This window comes from Jaculus jaculus, chromosome 2, assembly GCF_020740685.1.
Source record: "Jaculus jaculus isolate mJacJac1 chromosome 2, mJacJac1.mat.Y.cur, whole genome shotgun sequence".
NCBI classification, from domain to species: domain Eukaryota; kingdom Metazoa; phylum Chordata; class Mammalia; order Rodentia; family Dipodidae; genus Jaculus; species Jaculus jaculus.
The window spans coordinates 76,231,195-76,257,784 of NC_059103.1; the positions used below are offsets into that span (position 1 = coordinate 76,231,195).

The following is a 26,590-nucleotide window of genomic DNA, read 5'->3' on the forward strand; positions in this document are numbered from 1 at the left end:
TAAATGCTGAATGATCATCCAGACATTGAGTTCTAACTCACTTCTTGTATTATTGGTGAAAGAATTTCTTTTTTATTTCTTGAGATAATAAAACATTTCCGGGCTGGAGAAATGGCTTAGTGGTTAAGGTATTTGCCTGTGAAGCCAAAGGACTCAGGTTTGACTTCCCAGGACCCACGTAACCCAGATGCACAAGAGGGCACATGCATCTGGAGTTCGTTGGCAGTGGCTAGGGGCCCTGGCATGCCCATTCTATTTCTGTCTGTCTGTCTCTCTTCTCTCTCTCTCTGCTTGCAAATAAATAAATTAATTAATTAAAATAAAAACATTTTCTACCTATAGTTTAAAAGCTAAGATGTACTAGAAAGGTTAAAATCACATGTGAAAGAAATCAAGGACAGACAAAAACCCCTCTCAAATCAATATGTCATATAGGGTACTATGGAATAGCTGAGCAAATTCAATCCATCTATTTATTACCTTGCAAGTTCCCTGCTGAATGAACTTAAGGAGTGCCAAGTGATGCCATGGAATGATGTGAAGGAATAAGTTTTATCATGATAGTAATTTAGGACAAGTATTATTATGTAAAAATATCACCTTAAATAGGCTTCTAGCAAAATTTCCCCATCTCATGATGTATTTCTTAATTTAAGAAATCAATAATCAACATAGCAAAAAAAAGACTGCTCTATTTCTGATAGTTTTTAGTGATGTAGATGAATTTAGTTCTAGCATCAAACTCTAGCCCAGGCTGACCTGGAATTCACTATGTAGTCTCAGGGTGGCCTTGAACTCATAGAGATCCTCCTACCTCTGCCTCCCAAGTGCTGGGATTAAAGGCGTGCACCACCACACCTGGCTCTTTCTTAAGATTTTGATTTTGAGAGCACAGCTACCATACCAAATTGAACAATTTTAATTTCCTGAATGTGGGACAAATACATACAACTCAGACCTAAACCTAATTTATCTACCTGTAAATCACTTTCCTCTCTCCTAAGTTAATACAGAAACACCATTTTGTCACTTCCTAGCAGAGGATTATTGGAACCCACCATCTGGAGTGTACCCTATGGACAGCTGCTCCTGTGTATACATTGATATATCTGTGTATACACATCATGTTGCTGATATGTGATGGAGACCCTAGTGTATGTGAGATAGGAGACAGATTTCATCATGGCAAAGGCATCTGAGACAAATGGGTACTTGTGCCAAAAGAGAAAAATTTTGATTTTTAATTGTTAATGGCAATTTGATTGTTAATTTGACAGTAATTTTTACTTTACAAAGCATTATTACTAGAGGCCAATTAGTAGGAAACTGAAAAAAAGTGCCTTATTAAAAATCATTATAAGTTCTAAGTATAACAACTGTAATTACCATTCTCAGAGCCTGTCACTGTGGTCTACTTATGCAGGCTGCATATATAGTTAAATTGCTTTCACAGAAATCAAGTGCTTTTTAGTAACTTATACTGTTCTCAGGTAGGGTTCTTTTTCCTTTGTTTAGAATCTGCAAAGTAAAGATAAATGGAAAAAAGCAAAGATAGATATATATTGTGTGTACCAATGATATTTGAGTCACTGAAGAAAGAATACATGGTCTGATACTGTTTTCTGGGTCATCAGAGGAATGAGTGAAGGCAACTGATGCTCTTCCAGATCTAAGTTTGATTTTCTCAGTGCAAGATGGACACAGCTCATTTCCAACAACCACCGTACAGGAAAGAGAGCCTCTCCACGATCTGAGCTTGTTCACCATTTCCACATTACCCAACATGTAAGCTGCTGCTGGCCACTCAGGTGCCTTGGAGGATGCTCCAGTGTGTCACGAGCAGCCTTCTCTAGGGATGAATGGAGGCTGAGCTCTACTGGTGTGGACGTTCTCAAGGGATCTGGCCCACCTTGGGCTCAAAGCACAATTTCATGAAAGCCTCTTGGGCTGGGTCTGAAATCTGAGATATGATGTTATATATCTTACAACTAATTAACCTACAGAAATTACCTTTTTACTCCAGACCATAGACTTAAGCAATTAGAGGGAGTCTTCAGGTGAAAAAGCTTATGTCCCAAGTGACACTGACTGCACTTGCTGTTAAAAGCTACTAAACCAAACTAAAAAAAAAAAAAAAAAAAAAAAAACCCACAAATTTCATGCTGCTAACCAGAGTCCAGACTAAACATACTATTGTTACTCATGAGGCCTTTCTTTCATCAACACAGAACAAAAGCAATGTTTGGCAGTATGCTATTTTTAATTCCTTACCCAAACCTAAATATCTTCAGAATGTTACTGGAGAACACCTCCGCAATATAAAATTTTCTAGCATCGCTAATTTGATGACTCCAGTTCCAAGTACTTCCTCCAGGGTATGAAAATATGAATATGGTTAGGATCACAGAAATGTACTTTGTCTTTAGTGATAAAATGTATATTTATATAAAAAAAGTATTCATATTTGGAGGCTTAGCTAATTTTCCTCATGTAATCTTCTCATATTATAAAAAAGGGTTACCTGAAATGTTTATAAATACTAACTCATATTTGGAATTATTTACTTTTGATTATTTTCATTTAATGTTATCTGTCCAAAGAACGGGTAAAGTTTATTTCAATTTTTACATTAAAGTTCTTTTCAACTACTTAACATTTTGTGATAATACCATTCTTATTTCCAAAGGAATGGAAATTATGTGTTTTTGCTATTTTTAATACAGAGAAGAGACTATAGTAGGAATACTATAATGTTATGGACTGAGGTGATAATACAAACCGACTCATGTATAATGATAAAGTTATTATATGTATAGTAAACATATTTAAACATCAAGTGATTATTTCCTCTTAATTGACGTTGCAAATTTCCAATGAACCTTGGTTTTCTTCCCTGTTGTTCTTTCTTTCAAATTGAAATAGCCTTTTACTTACGAAGCTCTTACAATAACCCAACAACTTTTAACACTCGTTTCCCATAGTTAATCCTTGCTTGTTCTTCCTGGTCTCTCAGATAAAAGCTAAGTAAGTTTTGATATAGTTGGATATATAGGAATATAAAACAGATACACGGAACCCCCATCCACATTTGTCCTTTTCAATCTAAAACAGAAGAAGGCGCAGGCCGGACACAGCAAGTGGGGCGTCGAAAGTTCTGGAGCATCGACTGGAGCAAGCTGTGCTGCCTTCCTTTGAGCTTCTTATTTGAGGAAGTGTCTGAGGAAATGGATTGTCGGCTCTGGCCACTTTGTGTTTTTACTAATTTCTCATGCTCCCTAATTTGTCTTTGTAAATGGTTCTGGATTGCAATCCCCAGAGACTCTGGGTCCAAGGAAGCCCCATACACTTCCCAGGTCATGCCCTGCTCATCCCACACCACGTCCCGGACCCGCTTGGACTGCTTCAGCTGCAGCTTGGAGTCTGCACCCAGCTGCTTCTTCTTCTCCCCGGGTGTGAGTCCCACCTGGGCCACGGCCGTAACGTTGAGCTCCTTGAGGAACTCGCTGACCCGGCTGGCCCGGCGCGGGCTGGCCTTGACCGAGCGCGAAGGGGTCCTCTTGCCCGAGCCTGGGCTGGAGTCACCCATGGCATCGGATGGCAGGCTCAGGCTTGTGGCTGTCTTGGACTGTCTGTTTTCTTCCAAGGTGCTCTCCTGGTTCTTTCTCATGGCGGGGCTGGCCTCTGGCCCTGGGCCTCCATTTTCCTGGGATTCAGGCTTGATCACCAGAGGCTTGGCATCCAGCACATCGGTGCCAGAAGACTCTTGCTCTTTGAAGCTCTGAGATTTGGGCTTCACTTCCTTGGCACCTCCTTTGTCAATGAGGTTTGAGCTCCCTGGTTGGTCACTTGTGCTGAGAGGGCCACAGGTATTGGGCAGAGTGCTGTCTGGCTTTGTTCTGTGGTCCTTTGTGGTTTGCACTATACATTCCAGTGAGTCTGGACTTTCTTTGGCTCCACTTCCTGCTTTCTGGGAGCCAGCATTAGTACCTGCAGGCTGTCTAGAGGTTGGCTCTTTCCTGGTTGGAGTTACACCTGCTGACCCCCCATCTTTGCAGGTATACTGGTTATGACTGCAGGCCATGCTGACTGATGGGCCTGGCAGGCTAGCTGTTTTGCATTCCCCTTTGGGAGCTGTAGAAACAGCAGCAGCTCCTTGAATGTGCACCTGAGGCACAATGCTCAGGCACCACTTTGACTCCTGAGGGTCCAGCATGTTGTCAGAGAGCTCCAACATGTGGCTCCCATTGCCACCACTGTGGCAAATGACACAAAGCTTCTCTTGTTCTGAATGCTTAGGGACAGTGATTTCCTTCAGGAATGCAGTGAGGATGCTTGGGCTGGTGGAAACTGACCTGCTTTCCATGCTGGCCACTGCCTGTACCTCAGCATCTTGCAGAGCTCTGCCAGGGACTTCATTTACCTCACTTTCAGCTCGGGTGGTCATCGTGCTGACTTCCTTGAACCTTGATACCTCATGTTCTGGAAGCACCTTCTCTGAAACCCGAGGGTATGTGCAACCTCTGCTAGGTAGGTGGGACAGTGGAGGTGTCTCAGATATCATACCTTCCATGTCCAAGACAGTGGTTGAGGGTGGCTTGTTATCTGAACATCCTCTTGCTGTAGTCTCACAGGACCTCATCTTGGGGTCACAGATGGCTTGCTGCCCTTCCCCATCAGGTTCATCAGCAGAAGATGAATGACTGAACACCTCAGCTGCTAAGTTTGGAGACTGTACCAGTCCCTGGGGATTTTCTTGAGAGGGAAAATTCAAGGTCACTTGATCACTGCAGCTGCCACTGGTGACCCCTGCAGGACAACCTCCCTTCTCTGGCTGTTTGCTATCAGAGGGCCTTTGTGATTTCACTGAGGAATCTTCATGTACTGGAAAGGTACTAGGATGAGGCTGGCTACCTGGGGCAGCCTGGTCAGTGTGCTGACTGGCTGGCATTACAAGTGGTTCATGTGCAAGTTCCTTTCCTGCAGTAGGACTTGGGGTTGGTGTTGCGGACTGCTTGCTTCCTGGAAGCTGGGGGTCACCAGAAGTGTTGTGTGTGGGTGACACTCTCTCCACTGCACTGAGGACACCAGAAGATGACATGTCTGGCTGGGTGGTCTCATGCTCAAAAGTTTGCATCAGGGCCTCAACAGCTGCCCTGGGCCTGAGGCTTGGTTCTGCAGGGTTGCCTGCAAGGCCATTGGCATTCTTACTTGGATGAGATGGCTGGTGCAGAGGTGACACAGCCTGCAGCTCTCCTTGAGCCTCGTCTTTCCCAGAACCTAGGGAAGTTTTTGTCACTCTCAGAGGGGCAGGTACAGTCCCCATGGGGTTTTTCTCCAAGAACACACCAGAGCTGTCCCTCTGTGGTTCCCACTGGGAAGCAGTCAGAGCTCGGTGAGAAGACACAGTTAGAGATGAGTCCTTTGAAGAACCAGCCTGAGGAACCAAGGAAACAGTACCATTAATACAGCATGTCATTTCTGAAAGATAGTCCTCAAGAAACAGGTCTTAGTGAAAACAGTCTAAGACAAAAGAACTATTTCAATTTAGTGGCAAAAAAGGGTTATTAAACAAAAAAAGTTAAAAACTAGAAGAAAATAAAGCTGGATTTTTTTTTCTTTTGGTTTTTCGAGGTAGGCTCTCACACTATTCAAGGCTGACCTGGAATTCATTCTGTCCTCTCAGGGTGGCCTTGAACTCACAGTGACCCTCCTACCTTTGCCTCCCGAGTGCTGAGATTAAAGGCATGCGCCACCACGCCCGGGTAAAGCTAGATTTTTATCTTATACTAATTTTAAAAATAAGTTCCAGCCAGGTGTGCTGGTGCATGCCTTTAATCCCAGCACCTGGGAGGCAGAGCTAGGAGGTTCACTGTGAGTTCAAGGCCACCCTGAGAATACAGAGGGAATTCCAGATCAGCCTGAGCTAGAGTGAGATCCTACCTCAAAAAAAAAAAAAAAAGAAAAAAAAAAGTTCCAGATGGAATAAAGAGTTAAAACGTAAAGTAAATAAATAAATAAAAATGAAGTAAGGAAAGAAAATCCAGGAACCATCTGTATTAAATCATCTAGAGGCAGAAGTAATCAGCTTTTATTATTTTGACAAGGCACAAATTTAATTTACTTTTTGGCTTATTTTTATTTATTTATTTGAAAGTGACAGAGAAAGAGGCAGATAGATAGATAGATAGAGAATGGGTGTGCCAGGGCCTCCAGCCACTGCAAACGAACTCCAGACATGTGCGACCCCTTGTGCATCTGGCTAACGTGGGTCCTGGGGAATCCAGCTGTGAACCAGGGTTCGTAGGCTTCACAGGCAAATGCTTAACCACTAAGCCATCTCTCCAGCCCACAGATTTAAAAATGTAAGAAAGATACCCATATAAAATTTAAAACTTACGTGACAAAAGATACCAGAGAATATATGATTACAGATTTGACAAAAAATGTTTGCAAAATTGGAAGACAGGTCAAATTATCTATAAGGTACCAGCAGCTCTAAAACATTAAAGGGGAATCAATTCATCTATTGGAAAAAAAATTGGGTAAAAGAATATGAAAGAACAGCATATAAGAAATCAAAATAACCAGTAAGTTTAAGAAATGATTATCTAATTAATTTGTAGTAACAAATGCAAATAAATTGACAATGAGATTTTACTGTCTACCAACTGGACTTGCAAAGGCTTATAAAGAAAGACTTAAAACACTATGGCCTTGGGAAATCTAGCAATAGAAAGTAAATTATTAACTGTAAGTGCAAATGTATATAGCTATAGCTTTCTTAGGGAAGCGGTTTAGTTCTTAAAGCTACACACATTCTTGATCCAATGACACCAACTACACGAGTAGAAACAAAAGCACCAACATGTATAGAGATACGGCATATTCACTGAAATATTATTTGTGGAAACAAGATGATTTCCATGAATAAAGGGAAGGAAGAGTAGGGACATATCACAGTATAGCTCTACTATACTATGGTTCTCCATCCTCCCTCCAGGAGGGATATTTCAGTTCAGAGGGAAGAGCTGTAAAACAGAAATTTTTAAATCATAAGAGAAGAGAGGGCTTGAGAGATGGCTTGGTGGTCAAGGTGCTTGCCTCCAAAACCTAAGGACCCACATAAGTCAGACGCACAAGGGGAAGTATGCATCTGGAGTTCATTTGCAGTGGCCGAGGCCACTAAATAATAAAGCAGCCATTCAAGAAAAGGAGTAAGTAAGCTCCAGCTTCTCACTTGACAAGGATTTCCTATGACTGAATGGGAAAAAGGGTACATACATTTTCATTTTTTTAAAAAAGAATAGCTACATATGCAGGTTTGCATGGGATATACAAATTCAAAAATATTCACAATGAGAAATATTAATTTAAAAGAGGAGAGTCCTGTGTAATTGTGATGTTCATGGACCACTTTGTACGACTTTTCTTTGTAGAAATGTCTCATTTTCTCACAAATATTGAAAGTCCCAGGGAGACAGGGAGAAACTGATTTGTTTTCTGTTCACTCCACAGGACACAAGGTAGGGACTTTTGAATAAAAGAAGTTGTCAATTTATCCTGTTTCCCTTCAAAATGGACACTATTAAAGCCTTGTGGAACTCCAAACCAAAGAAAACTTTAATCCATGACATGAGATATTTATGACAACATAAACAGTGTTGTTTGGGGAAGTAATAAAATCAAAGTGCATTATTTATTAAACTTTGTGTATATATAGTCCCCATTTAGACAATTAAAGCCAAGAACACTGGACATATGATATGGAAAGCTGGTAGGTTTCATAAAGCCAGGAGAACAGCTTGTCTCCTGTGGTATATGGTTTGAAGTCAAGAAATCCAGTTTGGAAAACAGAACTGTAAAGCAAAAGCAGCTAAAAATTTAGCAACTAAAGTTCAAAAAATGAAGATGATTTTATATAATTCTCAAAAGTCAGTGTGTTTACTTCCATTTCCTACACACAGCTGAGTGTGTTAGTTTAACTGTGAAGGGGGATTTTTCCTTCATTTACTTTGTTAATAGAAGTTAAGTCAATGTAAGAACCAAGAATAGTCCAGTTTGTTTGGCTAACACCTGTTTGCTTGAAACCTCTTGATTTAGTAGTAGACAAGAAAACACTGGTCTCAAACATATCTGCTAATGGGATCATTGAAGCATCTTCGTGGGTCCAGGGTAGACTCCCCAAGCTCTGAAATAGCTGTCCCTCTTCTTCCTTCTCCCCCACCAAATGGTGGAAATCCAATCTTGATTGGGTCAGAAAAATATAATGGTTTAAAAGTGCAAATACTTGGTGGTTTAGAGTGAGGAGGATATGTCTTTATTATCAACTAGAGCCTGTGGTGATAAGATTTAGCAACTTCTAAAACTGAGGTTGCAAACCTGTAGGAGGTAGAAGGATTGTGAGTTTGAGGCCAGTCTTAAGTTTCAGGACAGAACAAGACAATGACATATACCCCTCCCCACCAAAAGAGATAGCTCACAGACCAATCTCTTCTGAAAGGTGTGTATGTATTCTGTGGCTTTCCGTTCCCTCTTCTCATCTCTTTCTGTGATAGTTTGGATATGGAATGTCCCCTATGGATTCATATGTGTGAATATTTGATCCCTAGTTAGTAACATTGTTTGGGAAGTTTGTGGAGCCTTTAGGAGGTGAAGCATTGCTGGAGGAAGTCTGTTACTGGGGGCCAAATTTAGCTACCTAGCCTTTTCTACTTCCTCCCTGCCTTGATGAAGTGACACCCGCTGTCTGATCCTGCTCGACTTTTTCCACCATGACAGAAACTTCCCTTCAAAACTGTTAGCTAAAATATACTCTTTCTTTTCCATAAGCTGCTTTTGGTCAGATGTTTTGTCCCAGCAATTAGAAAAGTAACTGTTACACTTCCTCTCCCTGTCCATCATTTTCTTTCTTTCTTTTTTTTTTTTTAACTATTTATTTATTTATTTGAGAGCGACAGACACAGAGAGAAAGACAGATAGAGGGAGAGAGAGAGAGAGAATGGGCGCGCCAGGGCTTCCAGCCTCTGCAAACGAACTCCAGACGCGTGCGCCCCCTTGTGCATCTGGCTAACGTGGGACCTGGGGAACCGAGCCTCGAACCGGGGTCCTTAGGCTTCACAGGCAAGCGCTTAACCGCTAAGCCATCTCTCCAGCCCCATCATTTTCTTTCTTATAATGTTTCTCTTTGCTTAAAATTTTTTATTTTATTTTATTTATCTGAAAGAGAGAGAGAGAGAGAGAATGAGCACATGTGCCAGGGCCTTGGCCACTGCAAATGAACTCCAGATGCATACGTCCCCTTGTGCGTCTGACTTATGTGGGTCCTTAGGCTTTGGAGGCAAGCACCTTGACCGCCAAGCCATCTCTCAAGCCCTCTCTTCTCTTATGATTTAAAAATTTCTGTTTTACAGCTCTTCCCTCTGAACTGAAATATCCCTCCTGGAGGGAGGGTGGAGAACCATAGGAAACTAAATGAAATGTTGAAGTCTCAGGAAAGTTCAGTAAATGTTGAAGATTCAGGAAACTCAGAAGGTTATAAGATTCATAAAGCTCCCCCCCCTCCCCCCCCCCCCCCCGCCGAGGTTATATAAGCAGGGGACAATTGCTAGAGAGGAGATGCTCCAGCGGAACTGTCTGCAAGGTGGGCAGGAACTCCAGGGACACAGCTTTTGCCATTTGTCACCTGCACTGAAGTAGGCTTTTTGGTGACATAGCTGCCTTTAAGTCACAATGATTTCCATAAGTAACACTTTACCCATGCGCCTATCAGTACCCAAACAAAGTATTTCTCCAAACTAGATGAGTGAAATTGTTTCTTTAATCTGTGCTAGGTGTCCTATCTAGAATGAGTAGACTTTTGTTCATGTCTCCTCAGGAAAACATGTCATAAAAATCCAAGTTTCTACCTTGCTTTTACTCAAAATCAGAAGTTTCTATTTCCAAGTGACAATTACTAGGTGGCATTAAGGACTGTCCCTCTTCGTAGCTTAGGCCTCAGTGCCATGCCTGATTTGATACTAGGAGGGACCTGTTGAGTAGTGGAATCTAACAGCCTTGCTCTGAGTACTGACAAAATGTTACCTAATTTCTAGTCTTCTGAGGGTACTTTGTCTTTGCGTTCAAGAACATGGATCTGGGCCATCCTCTCTCGAACAGAAAACCACCAGTTCCACTACTCAGTTCTTTGTGTGCGCTTGGGCAGGCAGCAAGCACTCAGGACTCTCATTACAGCATTTAGAGCAAACAGTAGCTTGGTATATACTAACTACTATCTAAGTACCATTTTCTAAAGTATTAAAACTTTGATAAGTACTTATTATGGCAACTGTTACAATACTAAGAAAGAGTAGATTCATGACTTTTGTGATAGGTGTCAAAATTGGGAGAAAATGGGTACAAGTTGTTATGTTCTTAGGAATATGTAGCAATTTACAGCCAAAGAACAGGTTGAGGAGGGTCATTAGATGGAAAATCACTATCAAGAGGCTTCAGGGTATGGGGTATTTTGACTAAGCCATATCATGAGATTACTGTTGTAGGCAGGCCTGGTGGGTCAGATATCAAGAGTGGGGATTTCTCTCTATTCTGGTTTAGGGTTGGCCTGAAGCTCAAAGCCAAGGCTTAATTAAGAATAGGCCCAGAGGAACATGATTAAATTTTGTGGAGTTTTTGTCACCTGTAACTGCAAATAAAAGACCTTCTTGTAAAACTGTGTAGCTGTATGAATTCTCTCTGAATTGGGCATATGTCATTAACTCAAAGGCATCTCTAAGTGAGTCTGTCTCTGAGAATCATGGGCACAGACCTCTGGCAGCATAACCTTACTCCTCCTGTACTTACAATCATGAAAGCCCGTGGCAGTGCAACATGATTACAGGGAAAGAAACTGAGGCCCAGAGATTAAAGAGCTATCTCACTGCTGAGTTCCTATAATTCTCTGTGAACCCAGAAAGAAGCTACCCCTGGGTTAACATTCAGGGCTGACTAGAACATCAGTGATTGTGGTGTGCTAGGCTATGGTTATTCATAGTTGGCTCCAGAATGAACTATGTCTTATTCCCTTAGAGGTGAGGTGTGTGTGTGTATGTGTGTGTGTGTGTGTGTGGTGGGGGGGTGTTAATTGTTTATTTTTTGCATTATCATCTTGCTTAACTGAGTTCTAAAGAATACTCATAATTGGGCCCTTTCTTTTTTTCTAAATCTCTAGCTAAAAAAGATGGGAAGAAAGAAAATACAATAACAACGTGCCTAGGAGGAAACTTTCCCTTTGCAAAAGTGGTTCACGATACCAATGTAGTCTAGATGGCATTATCATTGACTATAATCTCACTCATAACTGATCACTTTATGAAAACATGGCTCTCAAACACCTATGTATGCATCTGTTCATTCTGAAAACAGTAGGTTCCACAACTATAACACACTCCCTTCTTTCAAAACAGACACCCACACCAATAAGACAAACAGCATGGAATCAGCCTTTGGTGATTTTTTTTCCAATGGCTGCAATGGTGGTAAGAACAAAGAGAGTCTGGGTGCATTTACTCTCAGCATGCTCTGGACTGCAGTGCAGGGCCATGAGATTGTGGGCAACAATTACTGTTTTTCATCTCACAACTGCTACATTGCTAGATGGGAATTTAGTACGGTTTCATGTCTCTTTAGTGATATTAGGTCAGTGTTTCAGTGACCTCATGAAGCACCTTTGCCTCCATTCCTAAGGAATAAGTGCTAAGGAATAAGGCAAGAAGTGAGGGACCAGAAACCTTAAGAGAAAAGTCAAGAAATTCAGTTGGAATCCTGCTCCTTTTAACTCAGAACCATTGTCTCCATTGTTTGCATCAGGAGCCCAGTAGATTGTGCCTATGCATAGCCATTGGCTGGGAAAAGAAATTCCCTGTGTCTTTTTATAAGGCACCGACAGCTCCCAAAATGTACTCTACAAAGACCTCAGCCCAAAAGTGAAGTCTTTCCTTCAACATGCAGCTAAAGCAAATGGGAAGGGCTGAAGAGGCAAGGTCTGGTTGAGAGCCACGAACAGTGTCGATGTGCTTTCAATTAAAACACTGCTTGTAAAGGCTCACAGGAGAGATCTCTGTTCTTTCTATCCAGATCTTTTGTTAGATGCTTTCTAGGAAAAAAAAAAAAATCAAATAATGGGCTCATGTCTCACTGAATTCCACTGTAAGCAGAACTTACAGGCTTGAAAAGACAGAAGGTTAAAACAGGACTTTAAGTAGTACAAAGAGCCCAAATATCCTTTCTTCTGTCAAGCATAATTTGAACAGATAAATTCTAAACCCCCAACACAGAATCATTTGGTGCGGTGCAGCAAGTATTTATTTGTCGCTTGCTCTACTATAAACACTAACTTTAGTCCCCAGAAAACAGGCCATATCTACATTGAGGAGTCTACAAGGTTGACTCTCTGATCATAATTTTGTGATTGCAGGGTATGGGAATGTCACCAATCCAGAGCCAAAATGATCTTGAGCAATTTTTAATTCTCCTTAATAGATATTCATTGCCCATCTCTGTATCTGACCTAACATCCTTTGACTGTCAGGTCAAACCTTTAGAATACATTCTTAGCAAAAAGGTAGTTGCTACCCATTCCCAAACTAGGAATGTTATGTGATAGCATCTAAAATATGTAGCTGAGATTTCCTTACTTCACTGTCATCTGCCTACCTACTGTCCCCACCAATGCATTTCAAGAGGTAGTTGGCTAAGGGACTCCTCAACCTCACCTCAAAAGTTTCCACTTTCATTAAAAGAGAATGCTAAAGCTACAAAGATCCTCTCCCCAGTGGGGAGATCCTGACTGGAAGAAGGTATAGCTCCTCTAAGCAGTGGTTAATCAGTCTCTCCCTTTCAAGTCATGGCAGGAATTATGGTGATTAACAAATGAGAAGAAAACTGGACCAAGACCCCTCACTACTCACCACTGGAGGAAGGCAGCCCAGGGAGGGTTTTCCACATTCCTCCTTGATCTGTTGGTGGTGCCACCCCCTGCTCCCCACAAAAAGTTCTGAAACTCCCACAAGAGTGCAAACTTAAGCCTTAAAAGATCCTCTTGGCAATGGAGTTGGCCTTGAACCTGACTGGTTGGCTTTCTTGGGACTGGATGCCTGGTGTGATTCTGATAACCTTTGGGTTTTGGGCTTTCTTGGGTTTGGCAGCAGGTTTCACCTGCCTTTTTGACTGGGGTGGCTTTGAGTTTCTTGCTTGGGGCTTGGGAAGCTACCTGCTTGGCCTAGCCTTTGACCTCCTTCTTGGTTTTCTTAAAAAAAAACATTAGCTCCTCACCCTTGGCTCACTGGAAAGACTTTGAAGCACCCACCCCTTTGGTTTACTTAAGGACATCAGTGGTCACTGGACTCTTGATGTACATCTTGATCTGGGCGTCGGTGTTCTGGGTGGTTGTCAGGCACTGCCACGCACAGGCTGGAGCCTTCAGGAGAGGGGTCTGAGCAGCCAGGTGGCTAAGGATCCCCAGGCTACAGGAGGCCACACCCTCTCCAAGCCCAGCACACCTGAACTTAGCCTTCGCCCATAGCCCTGTAACCTTTGGCCAGTTGCCTAAGAAACTCCTTATCAGCCTTCACACAGCCCATCCCCCTGTGACCCTAGATCACCTGATCCCCCTCCCCCATTGCCTATGTGCTAGAATGAATGTCCCCATATGCTAATTGGGCATCAGGCATTGGTATGCCCAATCCCCTCAGGGTCTTCCCCTCCACCCTCAGATGCTTATAAATCCATTTTCCCTGACAATAAACTGAGAGAGCTGTTCACGAGACTCCTCCCTAAAGTCTTTTATTTTTGCATGTGCTCACCCACCCCAGTTGCCTAGGTGCCTTTGGTGGGGTGGGAGACCATGGCCCACACTGGGAGCAAGAACCCAGGAACCCACAGGTAGTTTGGCATGAGGGGCCAGCACAATTCTTCTTGTCTGTACGGCAGCCATGATCATGCTTGAATACTTGGGGTGGTTTGGGGACTTCTTGGAGGTTTTGGCCTGCTTGGGTTTTCCAACAGGATTGGATGTGGAATTCTTAAGTCAAGATGATCTGTCGGAGGCTGCTATTGAAGGAGAATTCCTATGTACCAGCTCTTGTTGGAGGCTGAGTAGAACCTGACTCTGGAGCTGCTCTCTCACCAACTTCCAGACCAGGCTGGAGTGCAGCTGTCTGAGATGTGAGAAATCATAGCCTCTACTCCCTGCAGAGGGTAGTGGGAGAATTTTCAGGGCAGGTCTGCATGACCCCAGCCCCCACTTGCCTGTTGCTCTGCTGGCTCTGTCTTGGGCACCTGGCCCTGCCACCCCCTCCTTGTCCTCCTCTTTCCTAGGTCCACATCTTAGGTGCAATATTTTAAAAGTGTATTATATGTTCTCTCAAGCTCCAGCCTCAAGATTATCACTTCAACAAGTAACATTCAGCTACCTTGAAAATTAACACAACAAGGAAATTTATCATTTTTTGGATGAGGTGCAAATGTAAACATTTGGGACTTTTCCAGCAAAATCAAAGACTCTGATTTTGAGGGAGAAATAGTCAGGTGAAAGGATAAAAGTTGCCATATTTCTGCTGCTCTGTTTTCTAGCTGCTTTGCTAACTTGCCTTTTTAAGCTTCTGTAATATGGCTTGCTTGCTACTGCACTGAATCACAGAACTGCCATTTTGCAACTGCCTCCATTTTGTAAAAAGTATGCAACTACCTCCATTTTGTAAAAAGTATACCATAAGGACCTGGCCCTTTGTACGCCCTACCCAATCAGAGGGACCCTCACGAGCCCGCCTCGTGGGCCCCACCCAATCAGGGGAACCCACAGCTGAAAAGCCCCTATGACTCTGCATACCTATAGTTTTCAGCCTTTATAAGCTGACCAAACACGTGGCTAGGGGCTCTTCACCTTTCCTCCTGCGAGAGGAATCTGTGTTGAGCCCCGATGCATCGGAATCAATAAACCTCGTGCGGTTTGCATTGAGAGCGTCCTGCGTGAGTGTTCTTGGGGTCCCGTAGACAGCCCTGAGCGGGGACCCCTCCGGGGAACCCCACATTTGGGGCTACTCCTGTGTCCCTAAAGTCTCTTTGGAGAGCCATTAATGACCTCCAAAATTAATCCTTAATTAACTTTTGGCTATCTACAAGGTCTTAAACACTCAGAGAGAAATGTATAACCAAAGATTAAAAAAAAAATAGCTCTTTATTATTAAGATTAAATGTTATGTATATGTTTGTGATAACTCTGCTAGCATCTCATCTGTTTTACAAGCCATGTTAAATACTACTGTGCCATTTAATGAACAGTTCTGAAAGAAGATCTCAGCCAGCTCATCCTCAGATGGTCCTGAGATGATCCAAGCCTGTCTACCTGGATTCCCTCGACCTGCAAAAAGACCAGTTTGCTGTGTGTTCACTTCTCAGTAACTCCTTACTTTTATTCTTTCCAAAGTTATCTTTCAAGATTATCTTCCTACACTCTGGGGTACATTAAAATAGTTCCCCTCTCTAGGAGAGATTCTCTAACTGCAACAAGTCTCCACTTCGTGTCCCGTTCAGCAGGAAGTAGTAAATGATCTGATGTCTTCGACCCAGTCCCCTAAAGCAGTTAGAGTGTCTTCTCATGAGAGGGAGAAATAAAAGGGAAATAGACTGTCTATACCATACGTTCCTGTTGTCATAGATAAAGTTTACTTAAAATAAGTTTATTTAAAGTTCCTCAAATAAAATTATAGAGCTTGGTTGAAATGCCATACAGATTAGGACCTCCCTTTTATGAGGGAATTGCCATCCTTACATCTCCTATGTCTACTAACAGTGCAGAGGGATTATTCTGGCACTCTGCCCCAGAGGGGGGTATTACTCTTGCATCCATTTCCGGCCTCGGACTGTGTCTATTAGGCCCTGATATGCTCCCTCCTCTGACTCTTGAACCGGTATGCAACCAAACTGCTATTATCAATGACTCCTTTATATATACTAAAGCCCCTAGTAACTCCTATCTTGCTTGTTCCATGGGGCTGACTCCCTTTATTGTCAACAAGGACTTTTTACAGACTAAGGACTATTGTGTTGTAGTTATAGTTTTGCCACGATTTTTCATTCATGATTCTGAAAGTTTTACATCTACTATAGATTAAGGCATTGCCATTAAACCAAATAGAGAGCCTTTAACTGCCCTCACCCTGACTGTGCTCCTGGGACTTGGTGTTATGGGAGCAAGAACAGGCATTGCCTCGCTGGTAACCTCCCAACAGCATTTTTCACAACTCAGTGCCTTAGTGGACAGAGATCTTAACCTCATACATGAGGGGATACAAGATCTCAAAGATTCTTTGGCCTCGCTCTCTGAGGTTGTACTTCAAAACCGGAGAGGGCTAGATTTGGTATTCTTAAAGGAAGGGGGACTCTGTGTAGCCCTCAAAGAAGAATGTTGTTTTACTTAGATAAGACTGGGCTAATACAAAATAGCCTTGATAAAGTTAAAAAAAAAAAATCTAGAGGAAAAATTGGTTTTCCACATCTCCCTGGCTAACTACTTTGCTTCCCAGTCTTTTATGCCCTTTTGTTGGATTCCTTTTGCTTATCTCCTTTGGCCCCTGGGACTTCAGATGACTAACCAGTTTCATTAAGAGTCAGGTAGATTCTGCAATCAAGCTGGTTACTACCATCGCCTCGCACAGAAGAAACATCTGCCACTGACCTGCCAAAAGAACAAGACAACCCCCCATCTCGACCCTTAATGATGGGGTTGGGTGTTGCAGGAGCAGGCACTGGCATAGCTTCCCTTGTCACCTCCAACCACTCAGCTTAGCAATAGACAAGGATCTACAAGAGTTACAGTCAGGAGTGCAGAACCTAAAGGACTCGGTTTCTTCACTTTCAGAGGTTGTGTTACAGAATAGAAGAGGCCTAGATTTATTATTTTTACAACAGGGGGGACTCTGTGCAGCTCTAAAAGAAGAGTGCTGCTTCTATGCAGACAAGACTGGATTAGTAGAAAACAGCTTGCAGAAAGTACGAGGAAGCCTAGAACAACGCAAACGGGAGAGACAACAGAACCAGTCTTGGTATGAATCTTGGTTCACCAGGTCCCCCTGGATGACTACTTTGATCTCCACCTTGCTAGGGCCACTTATCATCTTAATTCTCCTCTTCACCTTTGGTCCATGAATAATAAATAGATTAGTTACCTTTATTAGAGAAAGGATCAGCACTGTCCAAGCCATGATACTTAAACAACAGTACCAGTCTCTTGCAGAAACTGAAATTCCATGATTGGAATTATGACAAAGAAAAGGGGGAAATGAAAGGATAAAAGTTGCCATATTTCTGCTGCTCTGTTTTCTAGCTGCTTTGCTAACTTGCCTTTTTAAGCTTCTGTAATATGGCTTGCTTGCTACTGCACTGAATCACAGAACTGCCATTTTGCAACTGCCTCCATTTTGTAAAAAGTATGCAACTACCTCCATTTTGTAAAAAGTATACCATAAGGACCTGGCCCTTTGTACGCCCTACCCAATCAGAGGGACCCTCACGAGCCCGCCTCGTGGGCCCCACCCAATCAGGGGAACCCACGGCTGAAAAGCCCCTATGACTCTGCATACCTATAGTTTTCAGCCTTTATAAGCTGATCAAACACGTGGCTAGGGGCTCTTCACCTTTCCTCCTGCGAGAGGAATCTGTGTTGAGCCCCGATGCATCGGAATCAATAAACCTCGTGCGGTTTGCATTGAGAGCGTCCTGCGTGAGTGTTCTTGGGGTCCCGTAGACAGCCCTGAGCGGGGACCCCTCCGGGGAACCCCACATTAAGATGAGAACTCTGCCACACACAAATAATTACTGCCCCTCTGATATGGGATTGGAATTCCATAATGGTGTGGGAGAGTGACTGTGTTCTGTGTGAGCTTAGGGCTTCCAGACCAATGACTTTCAAGTCTCAAGTTCTTGTTTATCAAAGAACTAAAAAAATGCAGACATAGAGAAGGGTAAATTATGAACGATTTATTTTAGGGAGAGTTGATAATAAGAGAGAAAAAAGTAGGAACGCTCCTAAGACAAAAGGACTTCCTTTTGCCTTCCAAGCCAGGCTAAACAGGAAAGAAAAACCAAGAAATCTCACATGGAATCTTGGATCAAGTCCTTTTATAAACTAGGTATCCAAATAGGATGAGCCTCATTGCCTAGTTCAAATGTATATGATGGACTTGGATTGGTTGCTGGGCCCAGGAGCATTGATTAAGGAAGGCCCCACCACAGGTGCCAACCCAGGTAAAGTTCAAGAAGAGTCAGGAAACTGTTCTTTATCTCCATCTTGGATCAGCCTAGAGCTCTAGTTTCACCAGGGCAAGCAGCATCCATGTTCCTTGGGGCCTGTGTCCCTAGCCAACTACCTGTAGAACAAAAGCTATCTTGCTCCTAGTCGGTACCACTTTGATCATTGTCATTACATCTTACAAAACTAGGATTTCCCCAATATAATCTGTGTGCTGAATAAAATGAGGAGTCCACTTCAGTGGTTACACTAAGGGATTTTTCCTTTTCTTTTGTAGAACCTCAATTCTTTTTAATAATTTAGAGGACTCATAAGCCCCCCAAACATTAATATGTCTACCTTATATGTAGATTTGTGTCATAATTCTGTGGCACAAAGAAGTCCCTTGGCTTAATAACTGAATGAATGAAGTAACAGTATTGCCTTATGGTCTTTGTGTGACTTGCAAGATAACTTTCCTTTAAACAAAGACCATTCCTTTTTTATTTTTTATTTTTTCACCCGTACTTGCTTCTGTTTTCTCACAGTTTCCAATGTCCATTTTTCTTTAAAATTATACAGGCAATTATTTCCTAGGCCACAAAATAGTTGTACCAAGAGCTGCCAATTGAATTAGAAATACTGGCCTTTTCCTTGATTTGAACATTTATAAAGTGTAGTTTATACTACAACACCAGTATACTTAATTACATACTATTGTGCTCACTCCTTTTAGCTCCTGATTGAATTGTCTTACCTCCTCGAGTGAATTAAGAGCTCATTAATAGGCAAAAAAAGGAAACCTCTTATGCACTTCTAATGCCCAACTATAAAGCAGGAGACAGACATGTTCTAGGAGACAGACATTCTATAGATCTCTCTTCCCTCTCCCTTCTCTCTCATCACAATTCACAGACCAAACTCCAAAGATCCTAACTCTAGCAAAGTAACTTACTCCCAGAAGCACAGCACGCACCCCAGATTCTCTCAGCCATGAACAGCAATGGACAGGAGAGCAGCAGAATAAGCTGAAGGCTCAAGTGGACACCGTAGAATCTTGGTTTACTCTGGTCCCGTCTCTCCCAGCAGAAGAGCCCCAATGCAGCAGCTCCATACAGAGCTCCATTTCACATATTTCACATAGATTTCTGTCACCATAAATATTGCCAGTGGACACTTTCCAGTCATTCGGTGTTATTAAAGACCCAAGTATGGGAGCCAGGGGAGACACCCCTCCCTGTCGCTTGGCATGATCTCAGAGCAGAAAGCATCAGTAAGCTTTTGGTGAGGCTGTGGGCAGTGAGGGCAGTTCTGTGCCAAGCTCACCTTTGGACTTGGAAGAAGCTTTCACCAGATGGAAGGCAGGTGGGGTTGGAGACTTGGTTTTAAGTAAAACTTGGATAGTTGGTGATGCGGGTCCTAGGATGGCCTGGGTGGCAGGATCAGCAAGGTTAGGATGGAACAAAACCAGGATAAAACTCTTTGTTCATAAGCCAGAGCCGTGTGGGACTGGTGCTAAATATATCTTGCAGAAAGTGGATGCAGAGCTGTTTGCTTATACCTAAAGCTTGATTTTAAGATGCAAATGTAAAAATATGCAAATACAGAAGTGCTAAGTTGACTTCTATTAGCTTACTTAACCATCATTTAGCCCTGAGATTCTGTTGCATGGTCCTTGCAATTTAAATAATCTTGCAATTAAAGTACTCCAGAGCCTAGTTGCAAAAGAAAAGAAAAACATTCAGATATGAGTGTCTGCCAGACAAATCAAGTACATGAGAAGAGCCAGTTTGATTATATTAGGTAAAAATAACAAAGCCTCAATGTTTTAACTATCTCTTCTCAAAATTAATTTCAAATTAAACACACATACACTTGGAGGCCTTTAAAAAAAAGATTGATTTTTATATTTAAACATGGATTATCTCCACAAGTGGGAAATTGAAGGGTTAATTTTTAAAGTTACTCAAATTGAAATGGGGCTTTGGAGGTCAGGAAAAGGTTACAAACCCCACTTTTGGGTTTCTGCATATTAGAAGAAAGGAAGGAAGGAAGAGGAGAGAAGGAAGGAAGGAAAGAAAGAGAGAGAGAGAGAGAAAGAGACTTAGAGGGATAGATTATAAATCATTACATTTATTTAAAAGAATGAATCCACAGCCAGAATGGGGATATACACTCATGTGGAATCAGGATCTGGGAACTGGTGTGGGAAGCTGAGAATAGGAATGGAGGAAAAATGTTAAGGGGGTTTTCCAGGGAGATTAAAAAATGTGCAAGGACTTAAAAATAATGCTAATTAAAGAGTAACAAAGAAAAAAGAAAATAACCTTCCCCTCCCTGAAATGGGGGTTGGGAATTTTTGCTAATATAGTGACTCCCAAGGTTCAAGCAAGGTGAAATAAGCAGCCAAAAATGAGGGCTTACCCACATGCAGAGCGCCTCTTATAGCTTCTTGGATTGGGCTGTACCCTCAAGCTCAGGTGAGATTGAGAGAGAAAGGGAAAGAGCTGATTGGTTTGGTCTCAGGAGGCTGACCCTAAAAGAGACCAACATACCTGAGTAGAAGGCTCTGTTTCAGAGGGATAAGACTGGATTATACTGGATGCTGAGTTTTCTTTGGGTCTTCCACTAGCTCACTACCTAAAAATAAAACTACCTGTAAAAGGATAAAAGTTGCCATATTTCTGCTGCTCTGTTTTCTAGCTGCTTTGCTAACTTGCCTTTTTAAGCTTCTGTAATATGGCTTGCTTGCTACTGCACTGAATCACAGAACTGCCATTTTGCAACTGCCTCCATTTTGTAAAAAGTATGCAACTACCTCCATTTTGTAAAAAGTATACCATAAGGACCTGGCCCTTTGTACGCCCTACCCAATCAGAGGGACCCTCATGAGCCCGCCTCGTGGGCCCCACCCAATCAGGGGAACCCACGGCTGAAAAGCCCCTATGACTCTGCATACCTATAGTTTTCAGCCTTTATAAGCTGACCAAACACGTGGCTAGGGGCTCTTCACCTTTCCTCCTGCGAGAGGAATCTGTGTTGAGCCCCGATGCATCGGAATCAATAAACCTCGTGCGGTTTGCATTGAGAGCGTCCTGCGTGAGTGTTCTTGGGGTCCCGTAGACAGCCCTGAGCGGGGACCCCTCCGGGGAACCCCACATTTGGCGAGCCAGGCAGGAGTCTCTACAGGACCCCAGACCTCATCTAGGACCCCTCAGAGGTAAGAGGTGCCTCCCGTCTTGTCTGTGTATGTCTGTACTTTTATATCTGTCCTCTGGAAAAATTCTCGATTTCAACCGGTTTCAGTATCTGGATGCCTTCCCTTTGGGTGCTCTGAGTTGGGGCTGACGGGCCTGAGAACCACCACCCAGCAATCTGGAGGACGCTCCTGATTGCCCCCAGGAGACAGGTTTTTCTGTCTCCTATCTGAAGAACTCGGATCGAGTTCGCCTCTGTCGGGAAGCATCATCTGGGTCCCGCTCGCCGCCATCTGCTTCAGTTTCGTTTTTACTCGAGCAGCGATCGGGCCGCCTTTGTCTCTTTGTTCTCGGTGTTCTCCAGATCCTTTTGTTCTCCTATCTCTTTTATTCCCCTTCCAACATGGGACAGACTATCTCAACCCCTTTGGACTTGACTTTAGCTCACTGGACTGACGTTAAGAGCTGAGCTCATAATTTATCTGTTGAAATAAAGAAAGGAAAATGGCAAACTCTATGTGAGGGAGAAGGGACTATGTTTAATGTTGGATGGCCCCGAGGAGGGACCTTTAACCCAGATCTTACCAGGGGATGATCCAACTCAGAGACCTCTGCCACCCCTACAATATTGGCCTTTCTCCTCCGCAGACCTTTATAATTGGAAGGCCAACCACCCTCCCTTCTCGGAGGACCCCTCAAAATTAACTGCACTCATGGAATCCCTAGTTTTCTCCCACCAGCCCACATGGGACGATTGCCAGCAGTTACTCCAGACCCTCTTCACGACCGAGGAGAGGGAACGTATCCTGTTGGAAGCCAGAAAGAACGTCCCTGGTGACGACGGGCGCCCAACGTGGCGGCTCGAGGCATGGACCCCTGCTGGACGGAAAGCCCCCAGCACATGAGCTCCGGGGTCACCGCTTCTCCGCCCAAGAAGACGGCAAGACCTGGTAAGTTTTCCCTCTTCATTCCGTCCCATCAAGATGGGCCATTCATTGTCTAAAGAGGCTTCTTTCATAAAGCATTTAAAAGCCTCTCTCAGAGAGCGAGGAATACGGGTAAAGAAAAAGGATCTTATACAGTTTTTTATTTTTGTTGATAAGACATGTCCATGGTTTATGATTGATGGACCTAACATTCATCCCAAGAAATGACAAAGGGTTAGTAAAGAATTAAATCAAAAACTTACTACTGAAAAAAATGGCAAAGAGTCAACACCTCTGTCTCCTGTGTGAGATATGTGTCGACCCCAGAGCTCTGGTTTCCTGAATAAAGCCTCATGCTTTTGCAGCAAGTTGGGTCTCCTGTGTGTCTTTGGGTGCATGCTATCTCGAGACTTGAGTGAAGGTCTCCCTCTGGGGGTCTTTCAATTGAGGACTCGTCCAGGGATTTGCACGTCCACCCAGGACTCCGGAGACCCCCTTGGAGGTAAACAATGTAAATGTCTGCAGCGCTGCTTGTCTGAGTGTTTGTCTGAGTGTTCTTGGGGTCCCGTAGACAGCCCTGAGCGGGGACCCCTCCGGGGAACCCCACATTAGCACTACAGACATTCTACAGCAGCTGATTCTTTGTGGGGAGAAAAGAGGGCACCGTCCTATGACTTAGGAGGCTGAGTATCCCAGCCTCTACTCATGAGCCTATGGATGTGATCTACATGGAGACATTGACAAATATGTCTTGGGGGCAAAGGTCAGAACACTCACCTTTGCGGAAGGAAGTATCTTCAGACTGAATACCTGCAAAATGGTATAAGAGATTTGCCCTCAAGTTACTCTTGATACTCTACCTATGGGAAGGCAAATTAGAACAGCCCCTGTGGAAAGTGATGCGGCAACCTGTATAAAAATATCAAGCCAGGTATACTTTAGGTCAGCAATTCCACTTTAGGTACTAACTTTATAGAAATTTGCTAATGGATAAATGCACTACACTATTCAGTGCATGTAATAACAAAAAAATAGAAGCAATCTAAATTTCCACAAATTGGAGATTCATTATATAAATTATTAACTTCTTATCAGTGGAATACTAAGTAGCCTTTTTAATAAGAATCTTTATGAATTAATATGGAATAATATTTGAAGTAAATTTTTAAGTAAAATGATAACTAAAACAGAAAAAAAAAAAAACCTAACAAAAGGGGTTGGAGAGATGGTTAAGTGGTTAAGATGCTTGCCTGCAAAGCCCAACAACCCAAGTTTGTCTCCCCAGTACCTGCAAAGTTAAGATTTACAAAGTGGCACATGTTCATTTGTAGTGGCTAGAGGCCCTGAAGTGCCCATATTTTTTTTTTTTCTCTCTCCCCCTTGCCCTTTACAGAGCATGGTGGCACATACCTTTAATCCCAGAACTCAGGAGGCCTAGGCAGGAAGATTGCTATGAGACTAAGTCTAGACTGAGGTGCTAGAATGAGACCCTATCTCGAAAAACCCTAATAATAAAAATAAAACAGAGTATTTTATAATGCAACCATTTGTATTCCAAGTGAAAAATGAAAAATGAGTGTTTTTGCTTGTATAGGCATACAACATTTTTTGCAAGGATAAATAAGAAATTGCAATGAGAGAAGGGAATAGATATTATGAAATAGGATGGGGAAAGACTATATTTTATTCCACAAATTTTGAATTTTAAACTATTTAGATAGATATATTCCTCATTTAAAAACAACAAGAAATTTCAAAGCTGGTGTGGCTTACTTATGCAAAACTGAATATACATGTACCAGGAAGCTTTTCTATCAGTGATGATGAATTTGGGCTGCTCTAATATTCAACACACTTTCCATTTTCTTCTTGCTGTGTAAGAAGGTCAGCCTGACCATGCAACCACTTAAAAGAAGCCATAATTTCTTTATCCATTTTGGTTACCTACAAGCTCCATGCAGGGCAATGTAAGTAATTTTCAAAGTAAGAAAAAAAATGCTGTTTAAAGTGATGTCCTCTGAGGCTACAAAACAAAGGCTTACTTCAGTTACTTTTCCCAGACTGTCTGACTCTTGTTTATAGTTAATTCCCCATTCCTGTTAGTTCTAGCAGTTGATTTCACACCATAAATTCCTCATGCAGTAATTGCAAAGATGACCTAAAATTAAACTCTATGATAAACAGTAATGGAAGTGATTAAGAATAATGCATTTATTTTGTATTCTTCTTTCCATGTTTTGAGGATTAATTAGATGTGTAATGATAAAAGGTTAAGAAAATATATTTTAATTGGTAGTTATTGAATATAGCTGGTATTCCATTACCTGTCATCAGCATCACACTAGTACATCTCACTTGGTTGATTCTGAAAACTTATCCTGCTTTCTTCGTATTCTTCAATATTAATTTTCTAAAATGAGCATACAAACAATGCCATTTTTGTGTAAAAAGATTCAAGGTTCCCTATAAAATAAGATACATAGCTCTGTTTATTAGGACATCATGTGTTAGTATATGAAATAACTTACTCACTCTGAGCCCATTTCCTTGTCTCAAGGCTAACTGCAAGTGCCCCATGTCATTTCTGAAGCCAGGTTGTGCTTCCTCTGTGTTTTAGTCTGCATCACATTACATGCTAAAATACCAAAACTGTTATCTACTGGGGATGAGTCTTTTAGGTCGACTGTTTTTTCCTGCTGTAATGCAGGCTCCACGTAACATTTTTGTTTTGTGTTCATTAATCTACCCCATATGCCTTTTTCTTGCCTTCACATGTCTGTAATTTTCACTTGACTGAGGGGGCCTGTGACTCCAGGAGCCTGTCAGCTACCGGACCATCTTTGAAATACTTGCCCAGTTCTGCATATATCACTAAGGTTGTATGAAGACCATGAGCCAACTTTGTTATGCCAACTCATTCTAGTTACTATATAATTTGGCTATGATTATTTTGTATTCAAAGATGGGCCATGAATACAAAAAAAATTTTAATTATTGAAACGTTTGGAAAAACTTGGCAAAGGTAGGTTGCTAAAGTTGGCAAAGGTAGGTTGCTAAAGTGGTTGCTGTCAAATTAATGGTGCAAGTGATAGTTACAGAGATGGGAAAATAACTGTAAATAATGAACATTCCTCTATTTTAAAATTTTAAAAAATATTTTATTTTTGTTTATTTTTGAGAGGGAGAGAATGAACTGGCACACCAGGGCCTCCAGCCACAAACTCTAGATGCATGTGTTACAATGGGCATCTGGCTTACATGGGTACTAAGGGAATCAAACCTGGGTCCTTAGGCTCTGTAGACAAGTGCCTTAATCACTAAGCCACTTTCTTATGTTTTATTAGGATGCACTGCTTCACTGTATCAAAGACAGAATTAAAAATACTGAGGTCCCCTATGAATTTATGTAAGAAAATTGTTATAAAGCACAAAGCAGTAGGTCCATTCTCAAAGAAAACATGAGATCCTGTTCCAAAAGTTAGTGAATAATACAAAGTCAAATTTTTAAGCTGAAAGAACAATTTTAGAAATCTATGCATTACATTTAAGATTCTTAATTTTGTGATACATTGTATCAATGAAGTTGTGATGGTATGGGATGCAAGAAACATATATCTCACATAATACACACAGAACATACAAATGTAGTAGAGACATGAGAAGGGGATATACTAAAATATTCATGATGTGCCTATGGGGGACTTCATAAAACTTTATTCTTTTGTATTTAAATCTTTGAAAATACAGTTTTATGTTAATTCTGTGAGAAGTAGCAAAAATGTAAGAGAATAAGAATGGAAAACCAAGTTTCCTACCAAATCAAACCCCATCACCCGAAGTTTCCCATCATATAACCTTTGTGAACTCTGTGTTCTCATTGCTCATTCATGTTAACTTCTCTGAACTGTACTCTGACATCTTGTTTAGTCTCAGTGCACCTTCTAGGTTTTCTGATGCTACAGTAGCTCTTTGCTTTGCTAAACCAATTCTGCACATGCCTGTCAAATATATGAGACTCTGCTAGATAAATGGGAAGGATCTGGGTCAAACCTGCCCAGCAGAGGCAGTCTAATCCACTGCTGCTTCACAGGGTGCAGCCTGTCTCGGCAGATGTCCTGATCCTCTGCCATGGAGATACATGATGGCCTTGAGTTGACAGCATCTAGATCTGTTTTGCAGGACCACTTGTCACTGTCCCTCACTGC

At 42.2% G+C, this 26,590-nt stretch overlaps 1 protein-coding gene across 1 annotated transcript in view; it reads right to left on the minus strand.

The window, feature by feature from the left end:
• Positions 1-2,155: 2,155 nt before the first annotated feature.
• Gprin3 (GPRIN family member 3) overlaps positions 2,156-26,590 on the minus strand; it is a 68,868-nt gene continuing 44,433 nt past the window's right edge. Inside the window, exon 2 of the mRNA XM_004665393.2 lies at positions 2,156-5,434. Coding sequence (XP_004665450.2) covers positions 3,098-5,323 — 2,226 coding nt within the window. The 5' untranslated portion in view covers positions 5,324-5,434 and the 3' untranslated portion in view covers positions 2,156-3,097. The remainder of the gene's footprint in view (positions 5,435-26,590) is intronic.